The sequence below is a fragment of the Vanessa atalanta genome, chromosome 4, assembly GCF_905147765.1.
Source record: "Vanessa atalanta chromosome 4, ilVanAtal1.2, whole genome shotgun sequence".
NCBI classification, from domain to species: Eukaryota; Metazoa; Arthropoda; class Insecta; order Lepidoptera; family Nymphalidae; genus Vanessa; species Vanessa atalanta.
In genome coordinates this window covers 2,311,836-2,329,298 of record NC_061874.1, presented here as the reverse complement: position 1 = coordinate 2,329,298, position 17,463 = coordinate 2,311,836, and the positions used below count along the sequence as shown (strand labels likewise).

At 35.6% G+C, this 17,463-nt stretch overlaps 2 protein-coding genes across 3 annotated transcripts in view; one reads left to right on the top strand and one right to left on the bottom strand.

Moving 5' to 3' along the window:
* Positions 1 to 1,313: 1,313 nt before the first annotated feature.
* On the top strand, positions 1,314 to 7,006 carry LOC125077877 (7-methylguanosine phosphate-specific 5'-nucleotidase). Its single transcript, XM_047689984.1, has 6 exons — positions 1,314 to 1,475; positions 1,656 to 1,856; positions 2,274 to 2,433; positions 2,605 to 2,667; positions 3,557 to 3,686; positions 3,803 to 7,006. Exons 2-6 carry the CDS (start codon positions 1,658 to 1,660, stop codon positions 4,136 to 4,138), a joined length of 888 nt encoding a protein of 295 aa, XP_047545940.1. The 5' UTR covers positions 1,314 to 1,475; positions 1,656 to 1,657; the 3' UTR covers positions 4,139 to 7,006.
* LOC125077875 (phospholipid-transporting ATPase VD) overlaps positions 6,046 to 17,463 on the bottom strand; it is a 59,911-nt gene continuing 48,493 nt past the window's right edge. Inside the window, exons 2-16 of one of the 2 annotated variants that reach the window (XM_047689981.1) lie at positions 16,825 to 17,029; positions 15,530 to 16,351; positions 14,114 to 14,265; positions 13,688 to 13,832; positions 12,408 to 12,614; positions 11,914 to 12,136; positions 11,595 to 11,839; positions 11,113 to 11,331; positions 10,693 to 10,783; positions 10,465 to 10,616; positions 10,137 to 10,260; positions 9,578 to 9,840; positions 8,964 to 9,151; positions 8,235 to 8,366; positions 6,046 to 7,998 (exon numbers count right to left, since the gene is read on the bottom strand). In XM_047689981.1, the coding sequence (XP_047545937.1) occupies positions 7,941 to 7,998; positions 8,235 to 8,366; positions 8,964 to 9,151; positions 9,578 to 9,840; positions 10,137 to 10,260; positions 10,465 to 10,616; positions 10,693 to 10,783; positions 11,113 to 11,331; positions 11,595 to 11,839; positions 11,914 to 12,136; positions 12,408 to 12,614; positions 13,688 to 13,832; positions 14,114 to 14,265; positions 15,530 to 16,351; positions 16,825 to 17,029 (3,226 nt within the window). In that variant the 3' untranslated portion in view covers positions 6,046 to 7,940. Of the gene's footprint in view, positions 7,999 to 8,234; positions 8,367 to 8,963; positions 9,152 to 9,577; positions 9,841 to 10,136; positions 10,261 to 10,464; positions 10,617 to 10,692; positions 10,784 to 11,112; positions 11,332 to 11,594; positions 11,840 to 11,913; positions 12,137 to 12,407; positions 12,615 to 13,687; positions 13,833 to 14,113; positions 14,266 to 15,529; positions 16,352 to 16,824; positions 17,030 to 17,463 lie in introns of those variants that run through there. The other variant, XR_007120781.1, reaches the window with a different exon arrangement.

The window sequence follows — 17,463 nt, the reverse complement described above, 5'->3', positions numbered from 1 at the left end:
CTTTTTACCTGACTGCTACACGAGGTTGGTTTTCAGCTTCAATGGCTTGATAAAAAGAGGTTTAATGAGATTTAATTCATTCAATTTAATTTCATAATAAAATATAATGGCACTTAAAATCATTACAATGAATTGCAACTTGCAGCTAAATTATTAACATTAATAATTAAATATTGTGGTATGTATTTATTTCTTATTTGTAGCATTCTATGATAAATATTTCTATGACTGCAGACATGAAGAAGACATTAGATAAAAAAGCATAAATATATTCTATTGATACGTGAAGAATTATCTTGATCATAATTCAAATGTCCTACGTAATCGGGAAAGTTCAAACACAGTTCGACATACAAACTAAAATACACATTATTTCGTAAAACGTAAAACCGAGTTTCACTTCTTACGTTGATTTATTTTAAAGTGTCCTGTTAAATACAAGAAGATGAAATGTATGTCACGTTAAATATAAATAGTTTAAATTTTAAGCGAGGCCAACTGCGGAACGTACTTCTTTATATAATAGAACTATAAACTTAACCTTTCACCGAAACGCGCTTCATCTTGTGGTATACGTTTTATATAAATATTGACATAGTATAATATATTAGTAAAATAAAAGATTTCGAACTCGCTAAAGGATGTTTTCATTGTTTTATATGTCAAGAGTAGCCTTAAGCATCATAATACTTAAGGCGGGGTAAAAGCCCGGGTGCAAGTAGTATTCTAGCTATCTCCTCTCCCTCGAAATAAGGTTTTCAGGAGCGCCTCACCGATGTTTAAAGACTTAATAAACAGTCATCGCAGCACGCGTTGCCTATTTTTTGTACCTCTTGCACCCTTGATTAAGATGGGCCTAGTCAAGAATGTTTTTGATAATAGTAGGACAATATAATATACAAAATTCTTATTTTCAACGACGGCATAACAAAATCATAATCATCAACAATATCACAAAAATATTTGAAGCCCTCAATGATAAAGAAACTGACGAGACATCTTAATTGATATTGCTCCGTATGCCTGTATTTTAATTTTTTGCAGGTACTTTTCTATTTTTATTATTTTGAAGAATCCAAATTAGTAAAAAGTAGTTAAATTGCTTTTGTACTGTAGACAAAAACAAAAGAAAATTAAAAAAAAAAGAAGTAGTTGTAGCTTGCTATGTTTGGTGAGCTAATTTGACGGACAGTTTTTACAAACAAAGATAATTCTCCCTACCTATACACTCCATAAATAATAAATATAAATATAATAGACAGTTGTACTGTCAAACAAAACCCAAGTTGTCACGATTGGCTGTCACACTTCTACACCAACACATTAAATCATATCCATATTCCAATACCATACGTCTGCAGATAAGACGAACACTTTTTCTGTAATTTATTTTCGTAACATACAAAATCACAAGTTTTCGGTGTTAGTATTAAATTCTAAAGTGGATAAAGTACCTAGATTCTATATAAAGCGAGGTACGTAATATGGGTCAACTTTTTAACGCATTTTGAAGATTAGCTATTTACGTAAAATATTTTTGATTTATTGAACAAATTTTCCTTTTGTAAAAGACGCTATATATATTATATATATAATATTATAAATAAAATTAGTAGATATATGAGTGTAATTTACCGATTACACGCTTTTTCCAGCAATGAAAATGTTTGCGAACTTATGCGAAATTCCTGAGTTAAGCAGACCGAATGTTTTTATCAAAGATAAAGAGGATTTACTTAAGAAAATAAATCAAATTGTATCAGATGGACACAAAAAGTTACAAATAGTAACTGACTTCGACCACACATTGACAAGGCACAATATGGATAATGGAGACCCAGTGTTGACTAGCTACGGTGAGAATTGGATGTTTTGGTTGCAATTCTAGCATATAATCTTTATAATAAGTTAATATATATTGTGAAATCAAAATAATTAGTGATAAAACATATACTTTAATTCACAAGTATTTTAATATTGATAATAACAGTTCTGGTACTGAAAATTGGTTTTTGCATAAGCAAATATTGTTTGTTAGGTAAGGAAATATAATTAATATGATATTTAAAAATATAAACTTCTCTTGTGGTAACATAAAGGCTTCACTAACAGAAGTGAGGTTCATATCTCCAATGTTTATTTAGGAAACATGAGACTTTCTTATAACTGTTTTCATTATGAATTAAATCTGAATGTCAAGTGTAAGAAAAGAAGTTGTCCATATTCCAATTTTTATCTTTTTTTAATAATTAAAATTATTTTATTGAACAAAGGTATGTTCAGAGAATGCCCATCAATACCTAAAGATTATAAAGACGAAGAGAATAGATTATCAGAAATATATAAACCAATTGAAGTAGATCCAGTGATGAGTGATGAAGACAAGACCAAGCACATGATTGATTGGTATGTGGCTGGCCACAAATTATTAAAGTAAGTAAAAGTAAATACTACACAATATTTATAATCATATCTTAGTTTATCTTATAGATAATCTAATCATAATGCAAATATAAATATAAAAGTAAGTTATACACCAGATAATCTAAAAAGTACACGAAAAATGTAATTTGAAGGTAAAATATTATGTTTGTCTATTTTCAGAGGAATGAAATTTCCAAAAAATGAACTCGAAGAAGTGAGTCACAAAATGAAGGAGTGCTTTAGGTATGTAATAAATATAATATTTATATTGATCACTTAGCAGATCACTTAGTTGGTCCAGATTCTTTTTATTACATACATCAATATGTATGATTTACACAAGATAGGACATTAATGCAAGCTTGTACTTGCCATAGCATGTACTCGCTAAAGGATGTTTTCATTGTTTTTTATAATATTTCATAAGTTTAGTTTGCCCTTAAGTGTTACACAATATTGTGTTATGTGTTTTGAACAGTTTAGTATCAACAGGTAAGTGTAACACTGTAAACAGAAGTGGTATTTACTTTTTCCATTCATTAATCAATCAATAACAGCCTGTAACTTTCCCACTGCTGGGCTAAGGCCTCCTCCCCTTTGAGGAGAAGCTTTGAGCATATTCCACCACACTGCTCAAATGCGGGTTGGTGGAATACACATGTGGCAGAAAAGAATGAAATTAGACACATGCAGGTTTCCTCATGATATTTTCCTCCACCGCCCAGCACTAGATGAATTATAAACACAAATTAAGCACATGAAAATTCAGTGGTGCTTGCCTGGGTTTGAACCCGAGATCATCGGTTAAGATGCACATATTCTAACCACTTTTTCCATTACTAAGTACCCACTACTTCTACAAATTACAAAGAGTTAGAGACTAGTAGTTGTTTTTATTAATGGCAGTATTTGAGAAATTTAACTCAAGAACAAATAGTAGTAAATTATTATCATAGTGCTTAATTTTTATGAGCTACTCATGCAGAAATATGAATTGTTTTTACAAATAAATATAGTGTTTCATGCTCATTTTCCTATAATTAAATAAAACAAAAAAGCATCTTTTTAAATTTTTGATCAGTAAATTTATTAAAAATACTATGTAAATGTAACATTATGTATTTTTTTGCAGAACAGGTGTTCGAGAGTTAATAGCATGGAGTGAGACACAGCAGGTGCCTGTGTTGGTTTTCTCTGCAGGACTCGGAGAATGTGTGGTAGCTGCCCTCAGAGCTGCTAATCTTCTCTTGCCTCATGTGAAGGTATTTGTTAACATAATACTTAACTTCACTGGTCAAACACAAGAATTTGTTTACTATCAGAATAGATTCATAGGAGAATTTAGCAAATTACTTACGATTTAAATTATGTTTTAAAGGTGGTGTCAAACTTTCTGGCATTTGACGATGCAGGAGCCATAATTGGAATAAAAGGAGATGTGATTCACACATACAATAAGAATGAAACAGTCATTAAGAATACAGAATATTATGAGATGGTGAAAGAAAGAAACAATGTTTTATTAATGGGGGATAACATTGGTGATGCAGGCATGGCGGAAGGTATGGAGCACTGTGACGTCATTATCAAGATAGGCTTCTTAGGACGTAATACAGATGCCAACCTTCAAAATTATGTTAAAAAATTTGATATTGTTCTGGTTAATGACCATTCAATGGACATAGCGAATGCCATATTGAAACATGTGCTGTGATTTATGTTTAGTTTACTACATATTATTACCATTGTGAGATCCTCAAGTCTTTAAAGGTAATTTTAAACCGTCATCTTTGTATATAGTCTTGCACCGCACATTGAATAGGTTCATTTCTCTCCCTGAAATAATATTGCCTAATAATTGGTCATACCAAAGAGGTATATCTGCTTGCTATAAAAAATACACAGTTTTTTTTTCTATATTGTTACTATTTTTTTTGCTTTCTTCGTAAACATTTAGCCTTATTGCTATTAAAACTAATTCCTTTAAGGCAAACCTGCTGATTTTAATGTAGGTTTTATTCTGTAAAAAGAACAAAGTTCTTATGTTAAAGATTTATTGTTGTTTTTATTATATAGTTAGTATCAACACTGTTATATGGTCTAAGATCCAAGATCTACATACCTAGAGAATTTTTTAAAGCTAATAAATTACTAAATCTCTATCCATGTCACATAGAGGAAGAGAACAGAAAATTAATTTAATAAATGAAACTGAGAACTTCTTAAGTGTATAGATATAAATTATAAGTGGTTTTTTTTTGTAATATACGTAACTTGTTTATGATGACGTTAGGGATCTGAACTTGATGAAAATTGTAGTAAAAAAAATCGATTGAATATTATATCAAGCATCAATATCATAACTGAAATTAATAGGTTTAAAGCTTCGTCAAACAATTTTGTACATTTATAATGGTTATTGATTTCATTGTCTATTTCTAAAACTCAAAATTTGTCTAAGTTACAAATTAATTTTTTTTTTTTGGTATGTGATGAGTATCTAAAAATGGTATATTATTTGAAATGTAAAATAGAATCGATTTTTGTTTAAATAATTGTCAAGTCTGGTATTTTCACTTCAGCTTTGGAATACAACATTATGGTGTGTTAAAAAGTTCTAAGTATTGGAGTTTGTCTGACTTTAATAAGCTCCTAAAGAACTCATAATGGCAGATTGAATGATTGAACTTTAACCTAACCTGGCATTTTTTCTTTTAAGATATATTCAATGTTGTAAATTAAACATTATTTTCGTTCAGAGTATTGGTTCTTCATGTTTCTAATTGTATGGGTTATTAAAATAATAATAATAAAACAAAGTTGGAGAATTTAAATATTTTGTTATTATTATAATGAAACAACATGTATGATTATAAATGTATTTTCTAGTCACCAGTGTGCTTGTCGTTTTCTATATAAAATATTATAACACACGCTGATTTGGCGCTACTGATAACGCGAATTGGAATTTATAAACACAATTGATTTTAGTAAGTAGCTTCAAATGAAGTTTAATTAATAGTGCATCCGTCGTCAATGATAATTATTGTAAAAACAAAAAACATCTGAGATATTATTATAAATAAATAAATATTTTTTACATTGACGTAAATTTTAACTTTACCTACTATTAACGACTTTACCTAATAATGTTTATGGGTTGATTAGTTATACAATGAAATCTTCCGCTTTCGAATATGGAATAAATAATGACAGAAATAGAGAGATCAGTGTTTAACTAGAGGCCATCTAAGCAGACAGTGAAAGTATTGAGATATGGCATATTTATTGCAAATTAGACTAAAAAGCTGATTCATTTTGAAATTGATAACTTTCTTTTTTTATACATTTAAATTATTCTGGTTTAATATTGATTAAATTTATTGAGACTCATTGACTAGACTAAATATCCTAAACTGCTATCTTTTTTGGGACAAGGGCTCGTCTAATTTACGGGATCGCCTAAGACATAAGATAATTAAAGGCGCTCTTTTGCAACGGATGCACTTTTATTGATTGTTTAAAGAAAATGGGTAATATTATTCAACTATTTATTAATAAATAAAACATAATTGTTATAATTTAATACAATTTCTGCTAAATGCTAATTTTTTTACCTCAAAAAATCATAGGAAGATCTGTTACATTAAACTTAATGCAAGCAAATGCAAACACTAACATTCGTTGAAAGGACTAGTCGATTTAATTTAAAATACTGTTCGATTACATCGTCCTAAATACCAACGGTAACTAACTTAGTACTTTGAACATTTTAAAACAATTTCAATTTTCAATATAACAATAATAATAGAATAAGCCTAATAAAATTAAGCGGTAAATTTTATTAAAATGAATATTTTTTATTTATTGTCTATGGCAAGCCACAACGTGTAACTTTTACTATTATGGATTTTCATTGTTAAAAGTCGAGCATAATTGAATAAAAATGTAATTATTTTAATTATTGCAGCAAATTAACAAATATTTTTTGAAGTAATTATGTTCCTTAAAAGAATTAGAAAGGTTACTAAGACTAACATGTCCATAAATAAACTGGAAGCGGGACAGTTTTTTTTAATTCACGTAGGAATCCATACAAGATCTAAAGTTTCAATTTTATGGCAAGATCTACCTTCCAGGCGTCGTTATATCTGATGAACAGAGCCTTAACATGACTGGAAAATACATATTTTATCAATACACTATACGTTTAATAAATCAACAAATTAAAAGATCTAAAATGAACAACAGTCTTAGAACATACAAGGTATTTACACAAATATTTATTTATATAAAAATATCCTACTGTACATTAACAATTATTTATGTAGAAATATATATTCGTCTGTAATGTATGTACAATTAGAAACAGTATTAAAAATAGTCAAATCTTTAGGAAACATCTAGTCGTCATCGGACTTGTGACGGAAAGAAATACACCGGCGGGTACGCTGGGAAAGGCACTTTATAAATATTCAGGTTTTATATTTATAACATTTGTTTAGAAAAAGTGATACATTAAAGAAGTGATGGAATGCTGTTGTTTGTTTTAAATACCTCCCACATCCTTAACTAACCTTTTCTTAAAACCTTTTAAAAAGAAATAGCCTTTTTATATGCTTTTATATTTTGGAAAAAATGGAATGTTGGATTCGAAGTGAAGATTATAAACGCACTCCGCCAAGTGTATTTCTCACCACCTGTACCTTACCATCTGAGAAATATTTGACCCATGTTATCACGCTGCTTCTGGGTTAGCGCAATACCAGTAGCCACGAGGACAGATGACAGAGATGCCTATACAAACGCGTGCAGTCTCCGACAAGGCAAGTACACTACGAGCTATGACACGAAGGAAGCCAACGGTTGTCCAGTTCATACAAAAATACACAATTTTCAACATTCATGGTTACACTATCACACATCGATCAATATGAACACGAAAACAAGAGGTTTTAGAAACCGCTACACATTTACAAGTACACTACTCGATCTTTCTAATTTGTAATAAATTATTGGCATCAGTTAGTCTTTTATTTTGGAACTACATAAAATAATTTATATCGGAACTAAAAAAATAAATTTAAGTAACGAAGTGCATTCTAGTCGATATAAGTGCAATTTGCAGTATATATTCGGGCCTGGCAAGGTTAATTTAATTTAGAAAGGTTTAATAATCTTAATGCATAAAATAAGTACAAATAAAACTTGAACACATAATTAACATCGGTAATTGAAATTAAAAACATAAAAGCATCGGGCAGATCTATCGAATTACGATCTTCATAAGCACACTGATTTTTATGAACACTTTCTAATGTAAATACTAGCGTGAGATAAGGAAGGCACGATTTAGCCGTCACGTCGTGACGCACTCAAGACAACTGACGCATTGGTCCCGCGGTATCGTACAAAAGCGATATCATATATTACTCTATAATAATTATCATACATTAGTTCTAACGACAGATCACAGCCTAGGGTTAAACGTATGCGGGTGGAGTCGCGTACTGCCGTCACGTTATCGCCGCAACGTCCGAGTTCGTCTTCTGCAGTCCGTCCTCGTCCGTCGGCCTGCGGGAGAGTAAGTTATCAGAACTCGTAAGGGAACACACCAGAGAGTCAAGGCATTGCAAATACTTCTGTAAAGTTCCATTGATGTTTTATAATATTGTGTGTAGGTTTACCCACAAAAGTAAAAGTAAAAATGAGAAAGGGGTTAAAGTAAGCACGTGCACCACGCTAGTCACGTGTGCGTATGTGCGTGTGTGCGTGTGTGCGTGTGTGCGCGTGTGCGCGTGCGTGCGTACCTGTAGACGTGCGCGGAGGCGGAGGGCGTGTGGTAGTGCGCGGCGTAGGGGCGCGGGCGGCGGCGGCGCGCGAGCACGGCGCGGCGCAGCGTGCCCGGCCGGATGGAGTTGCGCGCCGCGTGCCACGCCAGTCTGAGGACATGCGGACGTGATATTGTCACATTGTTTATAGGCCGTCGGATTGTGACATTGTTTATAGATCATATATCTTATGTTTCATTTTATTTTATAATATGTTTTCTTATATATTCGATGCTTTAATGTAAATAGTTTTTATGTAATTTTTTTTTACACACGGTACATTTTCCTCTATGTTAGATCTTATAGGCCTAAAGTGCCTAGGGTTACACGGTGTCGGACATAGTTTTGCTTTTTGTATGCGTGTGTAAATTATCGGGTTACTATATCATCCGGTCTATCCGGCTTTTGTTAGGTTTTTTTATATTTGACCAGTATAGCTTGTGTTTGTGGTAACTTTAATTTAAAGCATTTCTTGTAAACAGTTTTACTATAACATTTAGAAAGAAAATGAACTTGAATGCTGGTAAATGAAAAAAAAGACAGGCTTTATCTGACTAATAAAATCTTAATAATTAAGGAGACTATGTTGTTTTAAGACCTGGAAATCCTGAGAGAGCTTAAGCGAAGTGAAGGCGTTTTATTATTATTCTTGCCCAACGCCTGAAAGTCTGTTAAAGAATGAAGGAAAAAATATTTTTATGGATGTACCTGGGCGCCAGAGCGGCAACCGTGGTGAGGATCACGACGAGCCAGTAGATGGGGTCCACGAAGGCGTGATGCATCACGTAGTAGGTGGAGGGCAGCTTGAAGCACGTCACGCAAACCGTCTGGTACACGAGCGTCAGCACGAAGAACGAGCCCAGCGAGCCCGACAGCGCCAGCAGGTGGATCACCGTCTGCGACGGACACACGGCGATTGTTATTTTTGGGAATCATAATCAAAATTCACTTGTGCTTAATATATGATCGAATCGCTCGTCGTGTTCGTCTTATTTTTCTGTTTTCCTTACATCACTAAGGTTCGACGTGAACTTCAGAAGCGAAACATTTATGTGCATATTTTTTTGCCACAATTAACAGTGAGTTTTACGTAATTCGTACACATAGTCGCCTTCGATCGTGTAAAGTGTAAAGTAAGCCATAATGAGTTGCCAAATTTTCCCACAGACACACACACACACACACTTACAAGTTTTTTGTTGAATAGCTGCATGAAAAAATTAGTGTTTGAATACAAACAGATGAAATTTTCACTCATATAAAGATCGCAAACGCGAGAGTCCCAACGCACGACATGCGCAGCGTCGGAGAGCGAGACTCACCCAGCTCCTCGTCTCGATGGCGACGTAGACCAGCATGACGACGAGGCAGCACGTCATGTTGCAGAGGCCGAAGAGCCAGAGGTCGACGTCGGTGTCCCAGTAGGCGGCGGCGGCCACGAAGAACACGACGACGGACACGTAGACGGACTCGGCGAGCACCAGCCAGTACGAGTGCGCGCGGTAGGCGCGGCCGCGGCGCGACGCGGCGTACAGGCCCGGCCGCTCGCCCAGCAGCGCCGCCGGCGCCGCGCGGTCGTACGCGCCTGCGACACTTGCATGTATAGCCCATGCCCCGGCGTAAGGAACTACTGATACTGTTTACCTAATACGACGAGTTGCTAACACTAGTTATACTGTTGATGTTTACCCCTCCGATTACGCTTAGAGCTTGTGTTAGGAGCGGGGACCTAAAATAGCCCAAGGCGATTGAATCGATCCTGCGACGTTTTACATTGCTAGGCGGCCCTTAAACAGTCGCGCATGTAGAACACTTTATGTATTGACGTTTCCAATTGATAAAAATAGTCATAAGAATTTTAAAAATGACGACGAAAAATACCTATGACGATGGGGGGGAAGGCGGTGAAGGCGAGGTTGTACGCCATGAGGTGCAGTTGATCAATCATGACGGACGACGAGAACCCGCAGTACAGCTGGTACCAGAATACTATGAACACGAATGTCTGTAAATTAATAAACATTTTATTTTTTTAACAAATATTAAATGAGTTTCTTTAAACATAATATTTATATTTATTTAAATTATCTTATATTTTTAAAATATTTTAAAGGTAAAATTAAATTTATAAGTAAAAGTACTGTAATTTATTATATTTTGACGTCACTAATATATTTAAATTAATATTATCTTAGTATGTAAAACTTACGGCATTTTTCAGGAAAAAGTATAAAATCATCCTCGCTAGGCGATCGTAGCACCAATGTCCGTGTACAAGGAGCAGCCTTTCAATGAATTTAAAGCGAGAGAGCGCGAAGTCTGATGCCATTACTGCTTGACGACCTTCCTGACCCGACAGACCTGTAAAAAAAATAATATTTTAGTCGAGTAACATTACATACAATTTTGTAGTTTAGTATCGATATAAAACACTCACCGACTCCAACATCGGCCGTTTGTATCATCGACACGTCGTTCGCTCCGTCTCCGATAGCCAAAGTCGTAACTCCCAGCTCCTCCTTAACTGCCTGAGAACATAATTGTACCACGATAACAATACGCCGATAACAGGAGACGTCAGGACGCGTACTGGGAGGTAGTAGCCGATGTTATCGTCGGTTTTAACCGTTTCACACGCGCGGGTATCTCGATGAGTTTTGGGCGTCGAACTAGAATAACTCATATTTTATATAATTATGTAAGTCGAGAGTCAAAAATGAATTCTAAAGAAAACTAGATGGTACTATTTTGACGCTACATATACAACCATACGAATATCCGAAGCGAACTGTTCATCGCGATGCCGATGAAGCCGGCACGTATCGAGATACAAGGTGCCTCGCGCCCTAAGGTGTACCTTGACGATGTAGGCCTTCTGCAGCGGCGTGGCGCGGCAGCACAGCACGGCGGAGCAGCGGCGCGCCAGCGACAGGAAGGGCGCCACGAGGCCGGAGCGGCGGTCCAGGATGTAGGTGAGCGTGCGGCCGTCCACCACCAGCGCGCGCCCCGCGCCGCGCGCCTCCGCCTCCGCCGCGCCGCCCTCCAGGTAGCTCTTGATGGTGGACTCGGCGTGCTCCTGCCGCCCGCGGACCCGATATAGGCGAATCATTATAATACTATTTGTGAAAGAATAGCTAGGGCTCCCAGCCCTGTGGCCCCAGGGCTTCCCGGCTTCCACCTTAAGTCGCTGACAATTTATTGACAGTCGTATGGGACGTCGTAATCTTATAATCGAACCACAACCAAGGACGCCTCGACTGCGCCAGAGACTTTTAAATCAATACTTAAATTATATTTGAGAACTTTTTAAGGGATGTACAAATGTGGTCGAAATCTTACTTTATCCCGAGACATCAAATGTAGGAGTCGGTCGCTCTGGGAGAACAGCGCCGCGGAGTAAGCGATATTTATCGCCGTTTCGGGTTTGTCTCCGGTCAGCACCCACACGACTATTCCCGCATCGAGCAACGCTCGTACGGTCCGCGGAACGTCTTCCTGGAGACGATCTTCTACGCCGGTAGCTCCGACGAGGGTAAGGGCGCTCTCCAGTCGAGCTAATGAATCTCGCAGTCGTTTTTCTCTACCTGAGAACATCGTTTTTTTAGCAATCAATCGTGGAATAGACGGTGGAGCCTATTTTTTATAAAAAGTTGTATACCTTCACCGATTTCAGATGCACGAGCATGACCAGCGAGCCATTCTTCCCAAAGCGCAGGCTGCATGGTCCGTTTCGCCATAACCAGTGTACGTAGACCAGCACGAGAGTACTCTGACAGCAACGACCTAGTCCTTTCAAAGGCAGCCGCTTCTGCGGATCCAGCTCGCATTGGTGCTAGAGCTCCAAGAACTGTACTATCAGCTCCCTTTACGTATAGAACCACCTGAAGATTAAAAAACATGTTTATTAAATACGATATACGATAACTTATCATAGTCGGTGTTTACTTATAATCCAAATACAAAATAATAGCATATTATAATTTCAAAGTATAGTAGCGTACCGCCGGATTCTGATGCTGATTCTGATTTTATGCAGCCCTTGTTATAAATTATTGTTTAGCTAAGTCTTATAAGCAGCCTGTTCTAATATGAACCTTTTTAATTACGTATACATACAATTATATATATTATTAAAATTGGGTTCATTTTTACCTGACCAGTGGGCACTCTAAGTGCCACAGACATGCACTTCCTGTTAGAATCAAATTGCTGTACACGTAACACTTTAAGGTGAGATAATTCCCCACGTATTCCCAATTCGACATCATCAGGCGATCTTCCTCGAAGTTCGTATCCGTATGCCAGAGCCGCTTCGGCTAGAGCCAGTTCGTCTGGACTTTCGGCTTCGAAGCGGGCCAACTGTAATAATACATTGTTTACAGTTATCAATGTTGTCAACTTTGAAATACTTTAGCCCATTGTTATGAATATTAATTTTCCATTTCTAATGTCCAGCCTCGGTAACCAATCACTTTTAACAACGAACGTTGTTATACACTTCGAAACCTTTGATTTCTTTATAGTCTATTCCAATTGAAGAATGAAAACTGGTATGCCATGCTATTGGCTAATAGCTCAGTTATATTGTGCACTACTAACCATTCTTGACTAATATATCTTTGTTTATAATGCAACACTATTCCACTAAACTACTTATTTTCACTTTTATTTTACTTCCGAAGCTCCGGTAACAGTTTCGTCGACGTTTAAAATGTCATTTTTTCCCAAAACCATAATGAATATCATGAATTATTCAAGCTCTCGACCATTGATACCGCGTCAATTCGATATCAAATGTTGTTTATTTGGCTTTTGTCCTCTTGTATTTGGAATAGACTATAGTTATTTACGCCTTGTAAGCAAAACGAATCGTATCTAATATATAGTAACCGGACATAAAACACTTAAAGAAAGATTGTAGTTATAATTATAATCGAATCGTGGGAATGGAAAACGGAACGTATTTCAGAACAGAACCAAGTTGAACGATAAACCAATTTGTTTACGACTTGCTGACATTTCAAATAAACAGTGCGGACTAATATACTGCGCACTTCCATGCTTCAGTTTTATAGAGCAACATTAAGAGGTTCTAAAATGATTGATGACGATGACTGATTTCATTAAGAAGCACTCGATATATACCTACAAAAAAACTCTTTAGAGAAGGTCTTTGCCTTTGAGTTTGCTGTTCTATATTTGAAAAAACCAAACATTTTGTTTGGAGGGAAAAATAATCAACTATTAAATGACTGAATTAATTGATAGAAATGACATAAGTATATCATAAAATTAATTTCATTTAGAACTCTAAGTATAATATAAAATTAATGTTCACTCATCTTCGTTCTTCATACTAGCCAGTAATAGAAATCTGCAATGTCATGGTAAGGATCTAATATAAGGCATATAAGTAGTTAAATTTGTAGTACCTGTATCTCCGCCGAAGTGCTCGGTTCACTGATGCTTTCTTCCCGACTGCCAAACGGTAGTTTGGGCAAGCGAAGGCGCAAGGGCGAGGTGGTGGACGGCGGAGGCGACGGCGTGGTGGACCGAGATTCAGTTAATCTAGCGTACCTCCAAACCAATCGGATTGAATTGTAGATCAATTAAAAAAAAAATAAGGAAATCATTTAAATTAACTGTTTTGTTCATATTAACTATTTTTGTCTCATCAGTAATTTTTGTTTGGTATTTGATTTGATGGTATTATTAAAGTTTTTCACAGAATTACAGATTAATAAGTTTGCGTTCGTTAAATTAATATTATTTCTGTGACAATTAATAGAAGATATCTAAATATATGTAAAAGAGTTCGTTGTTTGTTTTTTCTTCAAATATGAATGGTATTAACTCACTTATCGTTGGATCGTAAAGTGCCGTTGGACTTCGAAGCTTTCTGAGATCTGAACTGATCACTGCTGGAGCTGGACAGCTGCATATCGTCGACGTGCGGCTGACTCACGACCACAGTGTTGCACACCGCCAGAATTAACAAGAACTCCCGTACCTGAATAATTTAAATTTATATAAAAGATTTTCAGCGTATTTCTTTATTTTATTATGCGATGTGTGGTTTCCGGAGCAGTTCATACAATAGTATTGAACTTGTCACTCTCTCTAAGTGCAGGATTGTCCATGGAATGGGTTGAGGTATATTTGTGATATATGCATCCAACAATACCAATAGCACTTATTGTATTATTAGCATATTCACTCCAACAAGAGGGATCGGCGTCAGACAGGCGCCGGCCGTAAGTATACCATATCCTTTTCCTTCCAATATTATGAAACGCACTGCGTCGAAGCCAACATATCTTATCGTAAATTGTACATACATCACATTATTTCAATATTAATATGACACTTGTGTACTCAAACTGTTTCGAATTTACTACGTGGCAAGGTTTTCTGCAAGCCAGTCAGGTTAGGTAAAACCCATTGCTAACTTATCCTACTGTAAACAGCACTATTTAGTGTTGTTCTTATTGCATAAGAGTGAGACAGTGGAATTATCTGTCATTAAACCAAAAAGAAAAATATTTTTATCTCACTTGTGATGGCGCATTGGCGTTATAGGGGAAAAAATTATATTTGTTAAATTGCCTATGTCTATGGACGGTGGTGACCACTCAATTACCAGTACCAATTTTAATTTAAAAATGGAATTAATTTAAATTTTATATACCTAGATTCAGTTACGATTCAAAAGTGACCTTGTTCTAACCAATCAAAATGTAAATCGCCCTGTTCGATACGTAAATTTCAAATACACATACAATTGACCATGAATAAATAAATATTTAAACAATTCGTTCATTATTACATTTTTCTAAAAATTGCGCAATAAATCTTTTCTTTGTTGTGAAGATTCAAAATAATGCAAACTAATATTTGCTTTGACAGTGATATTGAATTTTTAAAATCGTTAAAGTATAATCGTTGTCTTAATTGCCAGTACCATTTATGTTCAATAAGCAATTCATTTTTATTACTTTTGAGAAAAGCAATTTTTAATGTGTTATACGTGAGACAAGATACCTATGTTTGATTGTTAACAAGACAATAATTGTTATAAATATATTTTATTAAAGTTCAATATTGATTTAGCAATTCTTTGCAAGCGATACACCCTTTTGGATTTCTATTATAGGTTATTCTTAAGTCAGGATACTCTGAACTGCTGGTAGCATTTTTATAGGTTTTATGTTTAATTGATTACAGATGAAATTTAGATGTCTTTACGAACGTCAAATATCTCAAACTACGTTTACCTTTTGCGTATGCTGAGCGTCATTGCTATCCAGTAGATGCTGAAGCATCCTTCTGTTCGGCGAGACTTTTGTTATGGGAGTTACAATGGGAGGTAGAGTTGTCGAGGGCTCCGCATCTGGGCCTGGCGGGTGATCGTAATCGACGCCACTCACGGTACAACGCCTGAACACCATCTTATTTTCTGTTAACGTCCCCGTCTTATCACTGAACAAGTAGTTAATCTGTCCCAACTCCTCGGTTATATTTAACGCTCGACATTCCGTTCGCGTATTTGTTACCGAGTCGTACATTTCGACGTCCTGATGAATGTGATACACTTGCAAAAGTTTGGTCATTTCGATGGTCACGTAGAGAGAAACTGGTATCATTACTTGCAGCACAATTATATACGTCCAGAAAATAAGCAAACCCTCATATGCAGGCTTCTCGGCGTAGGGTATGAAGGGCGTGTATTTGTATAGAAATGGACTGTATTGATCCAACCACACTTTACAGCCAACTGCCCCCGCACAACACAGGAATAGTAGGACAAGAACACACCATATAACATCCGTGTTCATTTTCCTTTCTAGCTTTGAACATTTATACCTCGGCCCTCCGTTGTTGAGCATAGCCTTTGTTTCGTGCCCCGCATATACGACGATTCCCTCAACGTAATCTGTGTTCTTGATCGTACATTCTCTCAATAGGAGGTTCTCTGAATTAAGCGGCACACGGCAGCCATTGGGATGTGAAATCGTTCCAGTAAATCTGTATATTTTCGTCGACGGCCGTTCCACTTCAACAGAACTTCTGAATTTCATTGGATTGAATTCCAGTTGCTAAAACAAAAACATTGATTAATTAAATTAAATACCAAAAAAGTAATACTATCGAAGGCTTATTTTTTAAAATGTTAACGGTATTGTCACGGATTTTAAGGCATGTAATCGGAGAGAAAGTCGTAATCTCACAATTTTGTCGCGCTAATGATTTTTATAATATCAATAAGTCTTTGTTCCGTTTTCGTGGCCGGCAAATTATGCAAGGAATCATTTTACTCTCAAATTGAGGCTAAACATCGAGCGAGTTAACAGCTCAGTGGATATCTAGTTAGTGAACTACATATTTCACAATGGGACAAAAAACAATTACATTCTAGTATTTAAGCGCATAACAGATGTTTATAACAATAAATCGTTTTGTAGGCCATAAACAATATTTCGTTTATACATGACGATATGTTTTTTTTAATTTAATTTTATATGTGGTAGTTCCATTTTTAAAATATATTAAGAATAAAGTTTGTACTTACTTTGTCTCTGAATCCCGGTGCGACAACTCGTTGTTTTAAATTAGTTTCGCCGTCTAGATTACAAGTGTCCAAATAACAAATTCCTAGAGGATTCGACGAGTGTAACAGCACCATGTCTGCCGGTACAGCCTCGTTGTTCGAGAGGTGGACTAGATCCCCGACGCGCACATCTCTCCATTTCACTCGGACGTACCTTTCCATTGATCTGTAATGACAAAGGAAACCATATAGAATAATACATTCTATAAAAAATTGCAACGGTAAATTACCCAGAATTAGTATAATAGGCTTGGACATTAGGTCAATTCGCGATGGCGCTCTACTAAGACTTTGTGGATGATAATCTTTATCATGCATTTACATACATACATACATATAAATCGAACTTGAAGTAAAAATAGTCGAAATTTTAAAATACAGGATCTATAAACATTAAATTCCAAAATAACTTTAAAGTACCACTGAGGTTTGGTTGTTATTGCGAAGTTCGAAAGAGCTTTCAGTAAGATTGACTGGCTAGACAGTCAAATAGGAAAAAAACATCGCTTTTTGTTTTCCCTCCGAGAACTGGCAGTTATACCCTTTTAACTTATGTATATATACGGAATTCGTTTTATATTTCGGTTTTTTTCTTTTTTA